The sequence below is a fragment of the Chenopodium album genome, chromosome 21 (genome assembly GCF_948465745.1).
Source record: "Chenopodium album chromosome 21, dcCheAlbu1.1, whole genome shotgun sequence".
NCBI classification, from domain to species: domain Eukaryota; kingdom Viridiplantae; phylum Streptophyta; class Magnoliopsida; order Caryophyllales; family Amaranthaceae; genus Chenopodium; species Chenopodium album.
Window position 1 is genome coordinate 36,512,152 of NC_137854.1, and position 19,408 is coordinate 36,531,559.

Genomic DNA, 19,408 nt, shown 5'->3' on the forward strand with positions numbered 1-19,408 from the left:
AGTATATACTAATAAAAATAACAGTATACTAATAAAAAATAACAGTATAACAATTAACAATAACTGTGTAAAATTAATAATAGTTATGATTGCCAAATAATTTTCATCGTCGACTTCAACCCCAAACATCCAAAGCTTAGATGAATAATCATCCTACCTGATTTGTATATTAACTACAAAAGCTTGCAAATTCCATGGAAATAGATCAGAGCTTTGCGCTTAATTTCGTTCCACAAGGGAGCTCGACTTTCCCTCGAGATTTCCGATCAATAGCCACCATATTTGGAATCTCCTCCAGATCTCCGGTGAATAGCCACTGGCTATGATGCCATTTTTGAGAACTCCATCTAATCCTCTAGTGTTTTTTCATGGAGAAATGGTTTTACCCAACTATTTACCCCGATTAAGGTGGATTTCCGTATTTAGGTGGAAGTTCCAGCCAATCCCTCTCTGAGCTACACCACCGACGCCGATCGACTTTTTTTTCGCGGGAAGAGCAGCAACTAGGGGGGAAAGTAACTTCTCTCTCCTCCTTTTTTTTTACCCAACCCTCTTTCATTTTACCCCCTCCCTATTTTATTTTATCTTTTTTTAATTTGCAAATATTATTTTTTTATTAGGGTATTGGACAGGGGGGCCTATACCTGGTAAGGGGCAATAGTTTCTCATGTAAAGACTATTAAATATGAGTACATACAAAGAAAATAAATGGAATCATCAAGTACAATAATTCTATATGACTCCAACAATCCGTGTAATGATTAAGTTTTTAAGTTGATTGTTCTAAGTACCACCCCAAGCTGTAACTAACCTCTACAATGGACCAGTTGGTACCATAAAATCGAATTTTTCTACATCACTCCCCAACTTTTTTTTCTTTCCTTTGTTTTTAAAAAAAAATTCTTTAAAATTTTTTTAATTTTTTTTGAACTTTCCTTTTTGTTAGGTAGTTGGGTATTATCGCCAATATATTAAAATGCTTTTATCCTTCGTGCACAGTTTCTACATTTAACGACTACCAACATTTCTCTTTACATTTGGATATTCCTGGCCGTCATGATTTCATACAATGGAAATTAGACATGGGTCTAATAGATATCTTCTTTACAGAACCTGTTTTTACTTGGACTAATGGGAGAATAGTGTCAGATCCTGCTTTTGAGAGATTGGACAAAGCATATGCTACATCTCTTTGGTTACAGGATAGGCCTGCTACTTTTGTTCAGCACCAACCTATTTTGTTTTCTGATCATGCAGCTATTATTTTGAGTGATTCTTTTTCTACAGGTACTTGTAAAAGGCCATACCGAATTGAAAACTGGTGTCTTAGATCTGCAGATGTGGCAAACATGGTGAGGTCTATCTTTGCAATACATGTTCCGGGTTCTCGAATGTTTTTTTTATCTCGAAGGCTTTGTATTCTTCGTCATCGTTTGTTAGCTTGGTGTGTTACTCACAAGAAGATGTGGGGTATTGATTGGAAATCTTTGGTTGCTGATGTTTCTCAAGCGTCTGTTGTTCTTAACTCTCGTTACGACCGTTGCCTTTTCCATACAGTGCGAATGGAGAAGATTGCTGCGGCCCAGGCGGCCTTTTTATTTTGGAAACAGCGAGCCAAATTGAAATGGGATGCGTTTGGTGATGAGCATACCCGTTTACTTTTTTCGACTGTTCAGGCTCGCAAGAGGAAAAACTGTATTTTGGGTTTGCGGGATAATGACGGTTCTTGGGTTTCGGATGTAGGGGGTATTCGTTCGATTGTCTTGGATTTCTACAAGGCTCTCTATAGTGGAGACTCGCAATGCCCATCCTCGGTTCAATCCTCTGTTTCTCGGTTTTCTTGGGAATCTCTTCATTTGCCGTCTTTATCTGATACGCATCGCCAGTCCTTACTAGCTCCTTTCTCTGCCGATGATATTAAGCGGGCTATGTTCAGCATTGCAGACGACAAATCTCCAGGTCCGGACTGTTTTTCTTCGGCGTTTTTTAAAAGCTATTGACATGAGGTAGGAAACCATGTGATCACCGCTGTTCAATTCTTTTTTGCACATGGGTATTTACTTAAGGATTGGAATCATACGTTCTTAGATTTAATCCCGAAGGTGGATCACCCTGAGTCTGTTTCTCAATTCCGTCCTATTGGCCTTTGTAATGTCGTCTATAAATGCATTACTAAATGTCTTTCTCATCGATTGCGTGGTGTACTTCCAGATTTAGTCTCAGACTACCAAAATGCCTTTATTCCTGGTAGGCTAATGTCAGATAACTGTTTAATGGTACATGAGTTGATTTCTTTCATGAATGCTTCCAGAGCCAAAAAACGATTTTATGCGGCACTGAAACTGGATATGAACAAAGCCTATGACAGGGTTAGTTGGGAGTTCTTATCCCGGGTGCTTCAGGTCTTTGGTTTTCCTCCCTATTGGATTCATTTAATCATGCAGTGTGTTTCTACGGTGTCGTATCAAGTGCTAGTTAATGGTGCTCCTTCCGAGTCTTTCCATCCTCAGTGTGGTTTACGTCAAGGGGATCCTCTTTCTCCCTACCTATTTTTTCTTTGTATGGAAGTGCTCTCTACGATGCTGAGGAAAGCTGAGATGGAAGAGCTATTTCATGGTATCAAAATTTCAAGGGGAGCACCATCTATATCACATCTGTTCTTCGCGGATGACTCTCTTTTGTTCTTCCAGGTTTTGCCAGCTGCTTGTGAACAAGCTAAGTGATGAATATTCTTTCTGAGTTCTGTGCTATCTCGGGACAAATGCTTAATATGCAGAAATCTTTTGTAAAGTTTAGCCCAAATACTCCGGAGGATTATCAAGCATATTTGTCTAAGTGTTTACAGCTTCGGTCTGAATCACGATTTTGTACTTATCTGGGGCTTCCTGTCGATTTGGGTCGTAGTAAGTGTTCCGAGTTTGGTTTTCTTGTAGATAAGGTGGTTAAACGCCTTGAGGTGTTTTTTGCAATGCACCTCTCCCCTGCGGCGAAGCTGATCATCATTAACTCGGTGCTCCTTGCCTCGTTTAATCATATTTTGTCTGTTTTCCAAATTCCAGAATCTATCTGCTCTCGGGTAGACAATTTGTTAGCCAGGTTTTGGTGGAAATCTTCTCAATCGAGTCGTGGGATGGCTCTTCGTTCTTCTAAGTTGCTGCACCTTCCGAAAGAACTGGGGGGTTTGGGTATTCGTAGTCTTGCACCGTTTAATTCTGCTTTATTAGAAAAACAGAGTTGGCGTCTCATTCAATCCCCGCAGTTGTTGGTTTCCCGTCTTCTATTTGCTAAATACCCTTCGTTGGTAGGGGGTGCTGCGTCCTCGGTTTCTCGCCCTTCTTGGGGTTGTCGTGGTCTTCTCTCAGGAATGTCTGTTTTGTCTAAGGGGTTGGTTTGGAAGGTTGGTTTGGGTTCTTGAGTTCGTATTTTAGAGGATTCTTGGGCTCCTGGTGGACAGGTTCAGTTCAAGGATCTTCCGTCAGAGACGGTTAGACCGACTCTTGTATCTTTTTTACTTGATCCGCGTTCTTACACGTGGGATACTTCGATTGTTCATAGGTTGTTTGATTCTCAGTCGGCTGCTAGGATTCTTTCTTTGGATCGGCCGAGGAGGCTAATGGATGATTTTGTATACTGGAAGTTCACCAGAGATGGGGTTTTCTCCACCAAATCGGCTTATGCCTTTCTTTGCCAGTCCCCTATGGCCCCTGGTTTTGGTAGCCGGTTGACACCAACCTGGTGGCGGAGGTTTTGGCGGCTTCCTATTCTTCCTCGGTGGAAAGTGTTTGGCTGGAAACTGTTACATGATGCTCTTCCGATGGCATCCCTTCTGCATTCCCGAGGTTGTCCAGTTGACCCAGTTTGTGCCTTTTGCCATCGGGAGTGGGAAGCGGTGTTGCACACCTTCAGAGACTGCCCTGCTGTGAGATCTTTATGGCGGTCGGGAGCGTTGGGGGTTTTTTGGGATCTTTGGCAGTTCCCTCGGTTCGGGGATTGGCTGGCTGACACCGTTTCTCGGTTTTATTCTCATTAATTTTGGAAGGGCATTATGTCTTTATTTGCTATCCTTTGGGCTATTTGGCTTTCCCGGAACCAGTTAAGATTCAGACATGCGGTTTGGTCGCCCAGGACAATTGAAAGTTTGGCTGAGGATTGGTTCCACCGTTGTGTCCAGTCTCAAGATTGGAAGAAATCTGTATTGGGATCTTGTTCTCCTGGTTCGCATGTGCTTTCAGGTGATCCATGGTTGTGTTTGAGGGGTTTACCTGGTATAAGTCCCACGGTTTGTTTGATAATTGATGGAGCTTGGGATTGCTCCACTTGTAGGGCTGGGGCGGGTTGGGTTATCCGTGACCTTTGTTCTTCGGAGGTTCTGGGAGGAGGTAGTAGGGCCTTTTTGTCTGGGTCGGCATTACAGTTTGAGCTACAAGCTTGTTTATGGGGTCTTCAGGCGGCGGTTCACAAAGGTTTCTTGAAGATTCGAATTCATTCTGATTGTGCAACCCTCCTTTCTTTGCTTCTAAGTTCAGGTCCAATGGACATTTCGGTTTGGTGGCTCATTCTGGAATTGCGGGTGGTTGTTGAGTCGTTTTTGGTGTGCGACCTTCGTAAGGTTCCTCGGTCCTGGGTTTCTCCGGCTCATTGGTTAGCTGGTTGTGCTCGACGACGGCAGTTGTTGTTTTTTCATTTTTAATTTTGTCTCTTTCTGTTGTAGTTTGTATTTTTCTTTGATAGTTCTTTTGTAAATAAAAAAAAAAAAAAAAAAAAAAAAAAAAAAAAAAAAAAAAAAAAAAAAAACATTTCTCTTTACATAGAATCTCCCATTTTTGGACTTCCCAACAATAACAAAAACAAAACCAGAATTCCCCAAAACAATGAAACTCCTGCTAAATCCCGATCGCATATACCCGTTGACATCGCCGGCGCCGGCGGAACTTCCCGCTGCTAAAACCACCAAATCGCCGCTCCTTCAATTCACTCCGGCGAAACTCCACCGTCCAATTCGCCGGAGATGCGGGCTAACCATAAACGCCGTAATAACAGATTCTATGAAAACGGAGGAATATTCTCTCAACGAAGAAGATAGTGTCCGAAACCCTGCGATATCGACGACGTACCGGCGTTCGGATATTCCGAGGCCTAATCAGACGGTTCTAGAAGCTCAAGGTCGTGTTTGTACTGGTCCCACTCAGACCAAGCCTCTCACTGAAGAACAAGCTAGAAAGGTTTTAGATACTATCTTAAAATCAGGTCCAATTTATTGCAATTTTCTTTCTCTTTTCTTTTTTTTTTTTAAAAAAAAAAGTTATTTAATCGGTTTAATTTGTGTTTCTGTTAATTATACTATCTTAATCTTAATAATTTGTGATTGTCTCACAGAAAAAGTTGCTAGTAGTAGTTGAGTTTAATTTTTAGTTATTTTACCTGTTTTATTGATGGTTTGGCATTGATAGTTCAAGAGCATAGCTAGATGATGTAGGATTGTAGAGTGAAATTAATGTGCAATACTCTGATTACCGGTTATAAATAATTCTGCGGTCGGGCCGTTTTTAAGATTTGAAGGAGTGAATATAATTGTATTTTATCTTACTGCCTAATCCGTCCCTAAATTAAAAGTCTCTTTCTCTTTATTATGTGAATGCTAGAAACAGACTTTGTATTAAGTGACGGAGGTAGTAGTGATTATATGTTGCTATTTTTGAATTGGGAAATAGTAGTGCATTTAATGATGAGTGTGAGATAGTATAGAATGGACTCATGGAGAGAGGTTTTACATTTGCTCGTTGTCATTACCAGTGGAACTCAGTACATTCATTGCCTTTTCGTCTATGAGTGTGAACTAGATACGAAGTATATGTTATCCTGTTAAATCTTAATGATGTAGAGGTTGGGACACCGGATACCACGTGATATAGTGATGCATATAGTTTTGTGATTTGTATTGTGAAGTTCTGTTGATAAGTATGTGGCTGCTTATTGTTTGGGCCTTGGGGGTAAGTTGCTTTTTGAGAATGTTTGTAAGTGAATTTCGAAGTACAGTGGAGAACTTTTAAAGGTGTTCTAAATTGGAAAGTTTTAGCTGAATATATATCAATAGATGTATTGCTGAGTGTCTCTTTGTACAGTTTAAACTTTACCATGTTTGGCTAATATAATGTATGCAACAATAAGAACTAGAACATGTACTAAAGATATGTCTGTTTTGAAAGAAGATGCCTGTTTCTTTATTGTTGGGGTTTAGAAATGGTGTAGGCTGTAGGTAGCATATGCGGATTAATAAGTTAATTGCTTGAAAATTGAGTGTTTTGAGTTCTTTCAATTGCAAGACAGACCCACCATTATGTATCATTGTAACCATTAAGTTTCTCTGATGCTTCCCTCAAATCCTCCCCCTCCCCCCCCCCCCCCCCCCCGACACACACACACACACACAACAAAACACCCACTTACCAAAAAGGGTGGAAAATGAATTTATTCACATTGGTATTTCTGTGGATGATCAGCGAAGGGGGAACTCAAAGATGATGATGAGGTTTCAAAAGCTCAACTTGGTGCCTTCTTTGCGGGAATGACTATCCGAGCCAATGCCTTCCCCGAAGCTACCCAATGGAATGAAGGTGAAAGGCGTGCTATGAATGCTTTCTGGCCTGAGCTATTTCGAACTCTTCCTAAAGATGTAATATTTATAGCTGATCCAGAAGGGTCTATAATGGGGCTAGGAAGTTGTGTTGGACCACACTATACAGGACAAGATGCTAGGGAAATGAGACTTGTTGGTGCCTTACGAGAAGTTCTTGCTGGAGGCCATCTAGGATTCGAGGAGGTTCAAGGCGTACTAAGAGATGTTCTACCTCTGGAATCTGAGGACAAATCAAGAGGGGTGAGCGAGTCATTACTTTCAGCATTTTTGATAGGTCAGCGCATGAACAGGGAAACAGATCGAGAGCTTAAAGCGTATTGTCTTGCGCTTGATGATGAAGTTGGTAATGCCCCTAATTTGACAAAATATGGGGCTGATGTCCTATTGGCATATCATTTAGAAGTGTATTTTGCTTATTGCTTTAAAGGGGCACTATATGTGGTAAATAGCTGGTTTTGGTTCATCATCTCAAATGCACTAGTTGATTGTTTATTTCTGGATAATTAGGTCCTCCTCCTGTTGCTGATGTGGAATCCTTGACTCATTACGGTGAACCTTATGATGGCAACACACGCTTTTTCAGGAGCACATTATTTGTAGCTGCTGTGAGATCATGTTATGGTCAATCATCCTTGCTTCATGGTGTGGATTGGATGCCACCAAAGGTAAGTTGTTTTTTATATGGAAATAGAAATATATAGTGGTGTGGCTCTATACCATTCAAAGTCAACATCTAAAAGAACTTTTTTTTTAAAAAAAATATTCAGATAAGCTGTGGGACACTGGTATGCTCTTAATGTGCTTGTCCCATTAATCTTAGCTATTAGTGGTTGCATTGCACAATAGTTCCAAAACTCGTTCCTTTTTTATTCTGTTGCTAAGATTTTTTTTTTTTTTTTTTTTTCAAATATGAATGTTTTTACTTTTTGTTTAGGGTGGTGTAACTGAAGAACAAATGCTGCAATTTATGGGGGCTAATACTCACTTGACGGCACTGCAGGCAAAACAACTTATTGAGGTTAGCCTCTATATTATGATTCTGTGACAATGTTAGCTTCCAGCTTGATCCTTGGACTTGGCTTTGGCTTCATGATATTAACTTTTTCCTTATTGTTTATCAGGATGAAAATGGGGGCTTTGCATATGTAAGTCTACGAGAAGTTCGTCCATCTCTGTAAGTTATAGCACTTGTCTCAAATTCTATGTTTATATGTCTGCATGAGTAAAATTATAACAGCCTTTTAATACTGTTGTCAGTTGTCACTGTCAAAGAGAGTTACACATTTTGACAAAGAGTGAAAGCAATTAAGTATTATAAACTTAATAAGTGTACAGTTAGTTGATACTTGCCTCTTGAATTGTAGTTTGAAGATTATTACACTTAACTGATGTTAACTTCACAAACCAAAACTACTGATGTTTCTTAAAAGTGGACATAAAAGTGGACATTACTGCTTAATTTATTTATTTACTCCAATTAGGAGGTTGTTGACCATTTACTTGTTCTGTGGCGTGTCCTCTTTTGTTGCATAGCTTTCTACTGTAACAGTCAGAATTTTATCTTTCTGCAGATACTCATTGGTTGGACTGAGAGAACACATAAAGAAGCGTCCACCATTGGCAACGTCTGAAAAGGTTCAGCAGTTTGTGAGGGTAAGTTTTAGGCAATCTACTTATTGGCAATTTGGTATTGCTTATGTATTGAGATTGAGATTAAGATTTGTGTATAATGTACACAATTTGGAATATCCAAGCTAGCATTTTCTAATGTGTCATCTTTGGAATTCATTGAGAGCTGTTGTTTTCTAAATTTATTTTTTTGTATCATATTAGCTATATGCTTACCGCTATCAATGTAGTTAGCAATTTCAATTGTTTTTATGAGTTTGATACGATGAAAAAGAAGATATATGGTTTGAACAGGCTCGAGGAAAGGAATCTATTGTTGCTGGATTTTATCATGAAGGATATGAAGAACCACTTTTAATGCTTATGAGAAGAAGAGGCATCCATGCTGGCTTAGTTATCAAGGTCAGAAGGTTTTATTGTTTCCATTTTAATCTTTGCTTTAGCTTGTTTTTTTCTTTTATAGACCATTAATCAGAAATGCTCAACTAAATGGTTCTAGTTCAGTACACTCATCTGTTGGCACATCTTTTACTTATGGTTATGGCATATGACTTTCTAAGTAAAAACCTCCAACTTAATAGTACAGCTAACTTCATGCAGGGTGAAGAAGGGGCACTTTCTATGACAACCAGATTGCGGCCAACAAATACATCAAAAGGACTTCCGGTCAATTATTGTTCTGGATTTTGCTCATCAGTCAATGGAGCTGCATTTGAAGCTGATGGTGTGTTGTACTTTCCACCAATCCTTCAGTGCTTTGAACTTGTTCCTGGCTATTTGTATTCCCCTTTGATTAATCTCTTTAATAGTTGAGGCTGGCTTGTTTATGCTTCAGGAGTCTCACGGGAGGCTTTCCGCATGGAAGTGAACGCAAAAGACTATGGCTTTGAGCCCTCAGATACTCCAAGGACTGATAGATCGGTAAGAAAGAGTACCTTTTTTTTTTTTTTTTTTTTTTTTTTCCTGGGGTCTTTACTGATCTACTTTTCATGTGTGAAATCCTGCATTTGTAACATGCTTTGTAAAATTTACGGATTACATGTTCAAATATCCCAATTTTGAACATCTTTTTCAATTTAGAACAGCATATATCTTTCTTGAAATGACTGTCCGATTATCCACCTTTGTATTATTTTATGATTGTCCGATTATCCACCTTTGTATAATTCTATGATTGTCTGATTATCAGTAGATGTCGTATGTGTGAATTGTATACTTGTTTGTCGATTGGTTCATATTCATGTTATTGATAAATAAGTAGGGAATTATTAACATGACCTAAACCTTGTAATCTAATGAATTGAAATGCTTGACACCTACATGGCGATTAGATTATACTTCCTCCGTTCCCCTTAAATTGCAACAATTTCCATTTTAGGAAGTTTCACAAATATTGCAAATTCCTTATTTCCACATGGTTTCTCTCTACCTCTCTCCTCATCACATGGCTCTCTATTTTAATGTCTCTCTTTATCTCTCTCTTTATCTCTCCTCACCTTAAAATCCGTGCAATACCTATAGTCCTCCATGTTGCAATATTAGGGGAACAGAGGAAGTAACTGTTATGTAGGAATTTCACTTTCTACTGTCAAGTTATTTTGTGTGTTTGGACCCGTTAAAGTAAAGGGGTAAAATATTATCAACACTAGCTTATTCCATTGCAAGTTGTGATGTTGCAATATCAGGTCAAATACCCTTATGCATATCCCACACTTAGTTCTCTCAAGAAAAAAAAAAAAAAATACACACTTTGGCTTAATATCCTGTATGGGTTTGACCTGTGAATCTGTGATAGGTGGGTACCCCAGTGAGGGTAGCAAAGAAAATAAAAGAAAAGAAACTTTTTAAGTACTTTTAGGACATATAGATTGTAAAAATACATATGCAGTATTAAAGAATTCTAGGGTTCAGCTGCATTAATCTTATAACCTAAGCCAATCTTCCTTTGGATTTTGTTTGCAATTTGTTCCTCTTCCAAAGGTACAAATGAAAAATCATTTAACTGTTGACTGACTGCAGGTGGCAAAGAACATAGAGCTTGGTCTAGCAGCACTTCGTGGGGAGAAGGGCCCTGCATATGATCGGATTGTCTTAAATGCTGGAATTGTGGATCACTTATTGGGTTGCAGTGGTGCAGAAGATATTACATCAGCTCTAGATAGGGCTAGAGAGGCCATTGACAGTGGTAATGCCTTGAAGAGGCTTCTTAATTACATCAAGATTTCTCATAAAGTGAAGTGAAAGGCTCTCTGGAGTGTTGTTTCTTTATGTACATCAAAGCCAAATGTGTAGTTATATTCTTTCATTGTTTATCTGTTTGAAAGTCTGTCGTTCTGAGTATTTTCTTTAATTAGCGGTTTAGGTTCTACATTTACAAATTACAATCTCTTTACACGGCTGAAGAATGTCAGGTTTTTTTTTTCCTCTTAATTTGGCGACTCAGAAATTTTGTTAATGTAAATTCTGTAGGAAAAGGGAACTTAACTTTTGAAGTTGTATATTTGACAGTTGCAATGACATTTTTTCTGTAAGAACTGAGGGCAATCCCATTGCAGTGCAGAGAGAGCTAATCCTAAGTTATTTACTGTGTGGCTCTGTTATGTCGCAGGATTTTTTTAATTTTCTTTTCTTTTTTTTTTTTTTAATTCCAGGAACGAACTTGGGAGTAAGTTTGGAATTAGTAGATTTTTTGTTTATTGGGGAGTGTTATTTGCATAATTTAACATAACTTCTGAAGTAGGAGTGTAGGAGCCCTTCTTGCAGTCAGAAGACTCAGGACCCAAACAAGAATTTCAATAAATGAAAAGAATTGAATTTGATGTCTATTATCTCCTACAATTGTTGCTGTTTACACAACTGCTGAAATTCCGCCAACAATTTACAATCTCTGTAAAACCAAAACTCTTGTACACTTCACAATATGCAACAAACAAAACTGAGCTAATTGTCGCAACAAAAAACCAAAAACAGAAAACAAGAAAAAAGTGTTTAAACTGGGCGAGTTACTAAACTCATGTTGTGCACTACTTATTGCTAATTGTCGCAATTGTATTAAATCTGAAGAGCCGCAGCTATTGATCCGGCGAGGCTAATGACTTCAAAAGGAGGCCTGTTCTCCACCTCCTTAACTGTCAGAGGGCAAGAGTCAGTGATCCAAAAGTATGACATCCCCTCTTCAGGGCAACCTGTGACAGTAAAATAGTGAAATTGTGAAGCCACAGCTGAATACCAAAAACTTGAAACAGTAAATTGAGTTTAAAGTGTGAAAGTAATTAATCAGTACTTCTGAAGCAACTATCTTTTAATCATAAAATTTCACATCTCCAACCATACGGTCCATACCAATCTAGATTTTCCTTAGAACTATTGATCAATATGACAAAGTTTGAAGTTTTATTTAGTATTTACCATTCCTAGAAAAGTAGAAAGTGGTTCTCTTTTGAGATGGCCTAAATTAGCTACGTGGCGGAATATTTGGGATGAGGGTAGCGTATTATATAGAATATATACCAATATGAATGACACTGTGATTATAAAACCTTGCTACAAAGATTAAAATCAGTTGGTCACAGTTGAAAAAGTGTACCTGATTTATCAGGTTTAAAGCGTTCCCATGATTTATTTGGAAATATTCCATGTGTGACGTACGCACTGATCTTTGCAGCTCCATGAGCAGCCAATACTTTCTAGAAGATATAACAATTAAAAAAAAAAAAGCAAACAGGGGAAAACGAATGAGTGCCTCATGTGTAGTCAAAACAAAAAGATATTGAAATCATAGGACATCGTTAGGGCCTGTTCTCATTGACTGAACTAACTGAACTGATTAGAGCTGAGCTAAACTGAACTGAAATGAATATTTTATAAGAGAAGGAAATTAGGAGCTGAACTGAACTGAGCTGAGCCGAGCCAAGTTGAACTGAAAATAAACGTATGAGAACAGGCCCTTAATCCATTCTTTTACTCAAAAAAAAAAAAAACAGAAAAGAAAAGAAAAATACTACTGTAATACATTTGTTTCTCAGAGAATTAATCACCAGTAGTGAGATAATAATGCGATAACTGTAGTTGCCAGAGATGGCTTTTTCAGCAATAAGGAACAAATGCAAGAGAAAACTGAAAAGAGAAATTACAATACTGATAGACTATAGATGAAACCCAATGGCCAATGCAATAGAAAGCAACTAAAGTTCATAAGAGAATCTACCTGACATTCTATAATGGTGCCACCTGATTGTACTAGGTCATCAACAATCACAACATGACGGCCTCTAGGATCACCCTCCTTCAGACGAACAATACGTTTATCACCTTCGCGAACTTTTGCACAAACTACCTGGACATTAGAGTTGTACTTAGCATCAGTTTAAGTTAAATCAGCAATACAAAATTCAACTGCATCATACAATGTAGTCTTTTGTTTTGCAGATACAGAAATAAAAAGCTGAGTGTGTCACAGAGGTCAATCTGACCATATTCATTAGTTGTAGAGCTAGGAATGTTGTAGTTAGACCTTTCTACCCTTTCCCACCAGAACATCCATTAAGAGTTAACACTCCATCTGTGGCAAGAAGCAAGAGATCCTCACCTAATGACTCAAGCAACTCAGCTACACAATAGGCTTCATTAAATCTCTATGTTGTCAAAGAAAAAAACCTAACATTGTTTGAGCTTCTACACATCAAGAATGATAATTTATCCTTAACAAAGGACAGATGAAGATGGACAGAAAGATTTCAAGAAAACTGCGGAAGATAAGTAATAATTGAAACAGTTAGTAGATAAGTAGAAATGTGATACAAGTCTTGAGAGTTGTCTTTTACAGTTTTACAAATAACAAATTTACCGTAGGAAAGTGTTGCAGCTGCTTATGAAAGCGTTTCCACGCACCATCATCAGGAAAAGCAATAGATATCTGAAGAAAAAAAGGGAAGACTCATCATAAATACCAGGATCATGTCTGAGTGTCTCTTTATCTCACAAATTAGATTTGGGGGCATAACTAGCTTGGATAATTCAAGACACATATAAAATTGGATCTACAACAAACCGTACATTGTCAGAATCAGGAAGTTGTTGCAATCTCTTTTTGAGCAAAGGTATTCCACTCTCAAAGCATGGCAATATTTTGTCACCAAAGTAAAATCTTTCCTAAGATTTAGAAAATAAATAAGAAAGGTCAGTTATAATATCAAAGATATATGAGCAATAAGGGGTGAGGACTTTAGAAGAGGGGCACTGCAATGCAAACCTGCAAGGCATGTATATCGAATGTCACCAAGCTAGTAGGACCTCCCCTTGAAATTGGTATATTTGACAAAATCCTAGCAAGAGTGAAAGCAGTTGCAACATCCCCTTCATCTTCCATCCGCTCAGAAGTGCCAGTAGGAAAAAAGGGAAGGACAAGGGTGAAGGAGGCAACAAAAAGCTTCGGCAGAGCGTAGATCACAGAAAGTTGCTCAAATATTACACCAGGGGAACTGAATGATGCCAAGAAAGCAACATGCTGTCCCCGTATACCTTGAGCATTAGAAATGAACAGGTTGGGGAAGCCATCTTCAAAAGTCCTAATTATATTGTAATACAGTTAGATAACCCTCTGAAAAATATTGAACCAGCTTGACTGATACTAGCACAAATGATGATATTTTAAGTCACTTAATATTAATTCCAACTAACATACAAGATTAGGAAACCTAAGTCAGGGCACATCGAAGCCCACCATGTGCTTCCCCTAACACCTCTTCCCCAAATTGCTGCTTCTATTACATCCAAAATGATGAGTGACTCCCCAGATGAATCAACTATTCAAACACAGCCCTAAACCTTAGATTTCTTTCTACAAAGCAATAAAGTCTAATCATAAAACATGCCTGTTAATAGTATTGAATTTCCTTCTGTTAAAATCAAAGGTTGCATACTCCAAACGATTATAATTTATATGCCATAAACAACTAGCAAACACAACCACACCAAAGTTTTAGGACTTGTCAGCTATAACCATGGCATCTAAAATCCAATCCAAAAGCTTGTAAGAGTCCGAAAACTGAAATCTAACAAGTGTAGCGAATACTGCTCACTTAGTCTCCAATAGTAAACCCCAATTATATAACTGATCAGCACATAATCATCTTCAGCCCAAGATTTTTATTGAAAATTTTCACACTGTGATGCTTTTTACTCGAATAAAGTTTCACATTATTATTCTAGATTTCTAGAATGTCCAAACAAGTTACAGTTTCTTTTTATAGGTAGTGAAATTATATCCACTCTCAAAACACGACTTGCATAATTGCATTGCTTGAGCAATGTACGCTTCTAAAATCTAATAGAGGCAAATGTGTACATACGACTAAGATAATCTATCCACACGGGTACTCCGTAGCGTAATCAGCCAGCGCTCCAAACAAAGAGAAATGTCGAGTTCATAACAGTTATTTCGCCAAACTACTCAAAAAGACTCACTAATTATAGCAATTTGGTAGTTGAAGACATATGCAATAGAACAACAATTATATTACAACAAGCATTTAAGAAAACATTAACCCAAGAAAGTTGGTCACTCTTCCAAGCTTAAGAAGCAAAAAGTCCAAGAAATTTTCATATGGGTCCTACCCAATTCCCCATATTCACACACATAGTTAAATTTACTCAGTAGCTATCAAAAACTGACCCGACCCGAAAACCGACAGAAACGTAGAAATCGTAGATATACCATTTATTATCTATATCATACTACAAGTAATCCTATTGCTTGCACCAAGATCAATTAATCATATAATTCGATAGAATGTATCAAATTCAATCAAAGAAATTACCTCCAAGAAATGCTACGAAGTTGAATAGAATCAGATTGATTGGCAATTCTCTGAGCAAGAGCTTCAGTTTCAGGGCAATGAAAAAGGCAAATCTTCTTCAAAAATTTGGCAGAATTCTCCTGATTTGACGACAATTGAAATCTGGGAGAATTGGGGATGATTTCAATTGGGTTGAGTTTAGACATGTGATAATCAACCATCGTCCAATGCCGACGATTCTGGGATTCGCATCGGAATGTGGGTAATCTTCTGATGAATGTAATTGATGGGTTTAAGGAGATTGAAGAAGAGGGATTTAGGGTTTTAGAATTAGCAGAAGATGGAGAAGAAATGGCGGGGTTTTTGCAGGGATGAAGATGGTGGTGGGGAATCGCTGCCATTTGGCGGGTTGGCTAAGCAGATGAACACAAGATGTTGGGTGTTTTTCAGCTGATCTCGGCAATATAAGTTGGGGCAGTTTGTTACATGTCAGTTTTCAGGGGATTAAAGTATTCGTTTAACTACTACCCGGACTAACTACGGCTACGTCCTTTAGGGCTGGATCGTAAAATGTGTGTGGCTCGATTTGACTCGACTAGTGCTCGTTATAAGCTAAACTCTATTACGTCAACTCATTAAATATTTGAGCTGAATTGAGTCATTTGTGAATAGAGGTGAAGTTATACGGATTAAATCCGCAAACCGAAACAAATCGAACCGAATTAACCATTCGGATTGGATTTTTTACAGATCGGTTTGGAATTTTAAAAAATAAGGATTGCGGATCGGTTTTGAACTTTAACAAAACAAAAACCGAAATTCTAATAAGCCCAATTACCTAGCCCAATTCCCCTTTATATATAAGCCTCTTAAATAAAATCCCTAATCTCTTTTCCCTTTGTCACTCTTTCACACTTACTTGCGGTAACTCTAAGGGCCTTCTGTTCAGCTTAATTTTAGGTGCAGTTCTAATTAGTTCTGTTCAGTTCCTTATTTCCTTCTCTCATAAACAATTCATTTCATTTCAGTTCAGTTCAACTCTAATCAGTTTAGTTTAGTTCAGTTCAGCTAAGTTCAGTAAATCAGAACTAGCCTTAAGTGCCTAATAATCCTTTTTTTTTTTCTTTTTTAGTTATCCCTTTCTCACCTCTTTTCCATCCACCGTTCATTCTCTGGCTTCTCTAACCATCGATCAATCTTGGTCTCAAGCGCAAATTATGTTCATTTTCTTGGTCTCAAGCGCAAATTCTGTTAATTTAAAATTTGGGGTGGTGGTGTTAGATTATATTTTGGAAAATTTGTTGGGGGATGGATTTGATTATTATATTTTGATTGTGTTTGAATTTTGGTTAATTTCCCCCAAATTCCGTTCATTTTCTTTATAATTTTGTAATTGCTCTTTGCTTTGCTTGAATCATTTGAATTATATTTTGGGTTTGCTACTTTACTTGAATATCTCCAACAAAGTTTGGTTTGGTTTGGATTCAATTTCCAAAACCAAATTAATACGAATTGGATTGAATTGGACTGAATCCAAATTCGGTTTGGATCCGATTTCAAAAATTAAAACCGAATTAATTCTGTTCGGAATCGGTTTGGTGTAAAATCCAAACCGCAAACTGAACTTTCACCCCTATTTGTGAACTAATAATATCTATACTAATATATTAAAAGACGTTCCTAAAAACGTCCACCTGTCACGTAAAGCCTCCTCACTACGCCACGTCACCTACTCAACTATTCATTACGCCACATGGCTCTCCTTCCATTAATTTTTCATTCCATGTCATGGATTCGTCGTAATAAAATTGAAAAAAAAAAATGTTCTCCACAAGAATTGAACCCAAAACCTCTAATTCTAAAACTAAGTATCTTACCACCAAGCTATGTAATTTTTTATGCAATCTTTTGAATGGAAAATATTAATATGTAGCAAATGACAATATGAACAACAAATTTAATTACAAGAAAATTAAATCATACATTACAATGTATATATATTAATGTTCAATTCCATGTAATAATCCGAGGCATCGCCCGAGCCCAAAAACTAGTGTATTGTTTAAAAAGACTTTCCTAAAAGCTTCATTGAATGAGGATCACGCTTCTTACCATCTATCTTAGCTAGAAACTTAATTCGTATCATGCACTATTTATCCACATAAATATATAATATGAAGTACATTTTAGAATGTACAATAAGCTAAAAATGTGAAAAAAAAATAAAAAAAATAAAAAAATATATTGTACATATATAGGGGAAGGCTCATGTGAAAATTCCTCTTTATGTGAGAAATCTTTCATATGTGAGAACACTCTCATGTTCTAAATTTTTACTCGTATGTTCTAAATTTTAAACCAGATGTTCTAAATTTTAATATAAGTGTTTTAAATCTTAAATGAGTTAAATCAAATGTTTTAAATCATTACTCACATGTTCTAAATCTTAAATTATTTGCTCTAAATTTTAACTTTATACTTCGTATATTCTAAAATTTTTAATCATATGTTCTAAAGTATTACTAGTATGTTCCAAACTTTTACTCACATGTTCTAAATGTTACTCATATGTTTTAAGTTTGAAATCCGGTGTTCTTAATTTTTATTCACATGTTCTAAATCTTAAATCAGATGTTCTAAAATTTATTCAAATTATCTAAATTTCAACTCAGGCTTTTCAAATTTTTAATCACGCATTGTAAATCCAAAATCAAATGTTCTAAATTATTACTCACGTAGAAGTTCTAAATTATTACTCACGTGTTCAAAATTTTAAATCACGTGTTCTGAAATTTTAAATCATGTGTTCTGAATTTTTATCATATGTTCTAAATTCTTACTTATATGTTCTAAATTTTTACTCGCATGTTCTAAATTTAAAATCAGTTCTCATATAAGTATGTTTTCTCACATATGAACCTATTCTCACCGGATCCCTAATATATATATAGATATACATATATATATATACATATACATATATATATATATATACATATACATATATATATACATATATATACATATATATATATACATATATATGTATATGTTTATATATATATATATATATATATATATATATATATATATATATATATATATATATATATGTATATATGTGTATATATGTATATATGTGTGTGTATATATATATATGTGTATATATATATATATATATATGTATATATATGTATATATATATATATATATATATATATATATATATATATATATATATATATATATATATATATATATATATATATATATATATATATATATATATATATAATTGTCATTGCATTATAATTTACTTATAATAGAGAATCAAGGTTGGCCTAGTGGTTGGAGGCCCTCCTTCCACCCCTGTGAGAGGAATTCAATTCTCACCCCAAGCAAGTGGGATCCCTAAATATCCCCTTACTTGCAAGGGAATTCTCCTTACTTACAATAATAAAAAAAAATTAAAAAAATAAAAAATCAACTGCTTGCTCTACAATAATAATCTCCTAGCTTTTAGGTAGCTTTTATTGGTTTGACTTGGTCAAACCACTACTTAACAAAAAATGTGAGTGTTTGGCAAGGTAGTGGTTAGGGTAGCTTTTAGTGGTGGAGGTAGCTTTTGTGAAAAGTTAGAAAAATTAGCTTTTGAAATTAGAGGTAGCTTTTGAGGTAGCTGTTGAAAGTTTAATCTATAGTTTTAAAAATAAAATATTGATTTTTATATGTAACGGCTAGTCAACTGCTACTTTACCGAACACTCAAATCTAAATTATTTATCTTCACAGCTAACAGCTTGTTGACAGCTAACAGCTACCTACACAGCTAACAGTTGCCTCCACAGCTACAGCTACCTTCACAGCTATATTTTGCCGAACACGCCCAATGCCCAAATCATACACCACTTGTTGTATTTAAAAATGATGTAATAGAGGTCTCTGAATTTATCTTCTCTCACAAATTTATGCATTTGTTTCTATGCCACTTAATTAAAAAGTTATTTAAAAAAATAAAAATTAAAAATTAAAAAATAAAAAACATTGTAAGAGTAGATATGTTTACAGGTTTATCTCAGATATAAATTGGATTTTCTCATTTATAAAGTGGGTAAGGAGTCTTAAAGATTATAGGCCTCCTTACTCCTTAGGTATGGCTGTAACAATGCCACATTGCCTAATTTCATGTTGTTTCATAGTAGTTCGAATACTTATTTGGGCACAATTGTAGTCTTGTACTATAGATGATAAGTTGTTGAATGTTATTAATTATTTCTTCATAATTATAATTAATAATTATTTCTTCATCTTCACCAAAAAAAATTAATCATTTCTTCATTATAATT

The 19,408-nt window shown here is 36.3% G+C and overlaps 2 protein-coding genes across 2 annotated transcripts; one reads left to right on the forward strand and one right to left on the reverse strand.

Annotated features, from left to right (window-relative positions):
- Positions 1-4,850: 4,850 nt before the first annotated feature.
- Positions 4,851-10,846, forward strand: LOC145600976 (uncharacterized). Its single transcript, XM_081656866.1, has 10 exons — positions 4,851-5,247; positions 6,501-6,980; positions 7,145-7,302; positions 7,572-7,655; positions 7,759-7,811; positions 8,209-8,290; positions 8,561-8,668; positions 8,867-8,990; positions 9,102-9,187; positions 10,286-10,846. Exons 1-10 carry the CDS (start codon positions 4,872-4,874, stop codon positions 10,505-10,507), a joined length of 1,773 nt encoding a protein of 590 aa, XP_081512992.1. The 5' UTR covers positions 4,851-4,871; the 3' UTR covers positions 10,508-10,846.
- Positions 10,847-11,003: 157 nt separating this feature from the next.
- Positions 11,004-15,550, reverse strand: LOC145600977 (ribose-phosphate pyrophosphokinase 3, mitochondrial-like). The gene is made up of 7 exons (XM_081656867.1): positions 15,085-15,550; positions 13,518-13,833; positions 13,322-13,417; positions 13,113-13,181; positions 12,474-12,602; positions 11,853-11,952; positions 11,004-11,451 (listed from the first exon to the last, which is right to left on the reverse strand). The coding sequence occupies exons 1-7, from the start codon at positions 15,462-15,464 to the stop codon at positions 11,318-11,320; spliced, it is 1,224 nt and encodes a 407-aa protein (XP_081512993.1). The 5' UTR covers positions 15,465-15,550; the 3' UTR covers positions 11,004-11,317.
- Between the last annotated feature and the right edge of the window lie 3,858 nt (positions 15,551-19,408).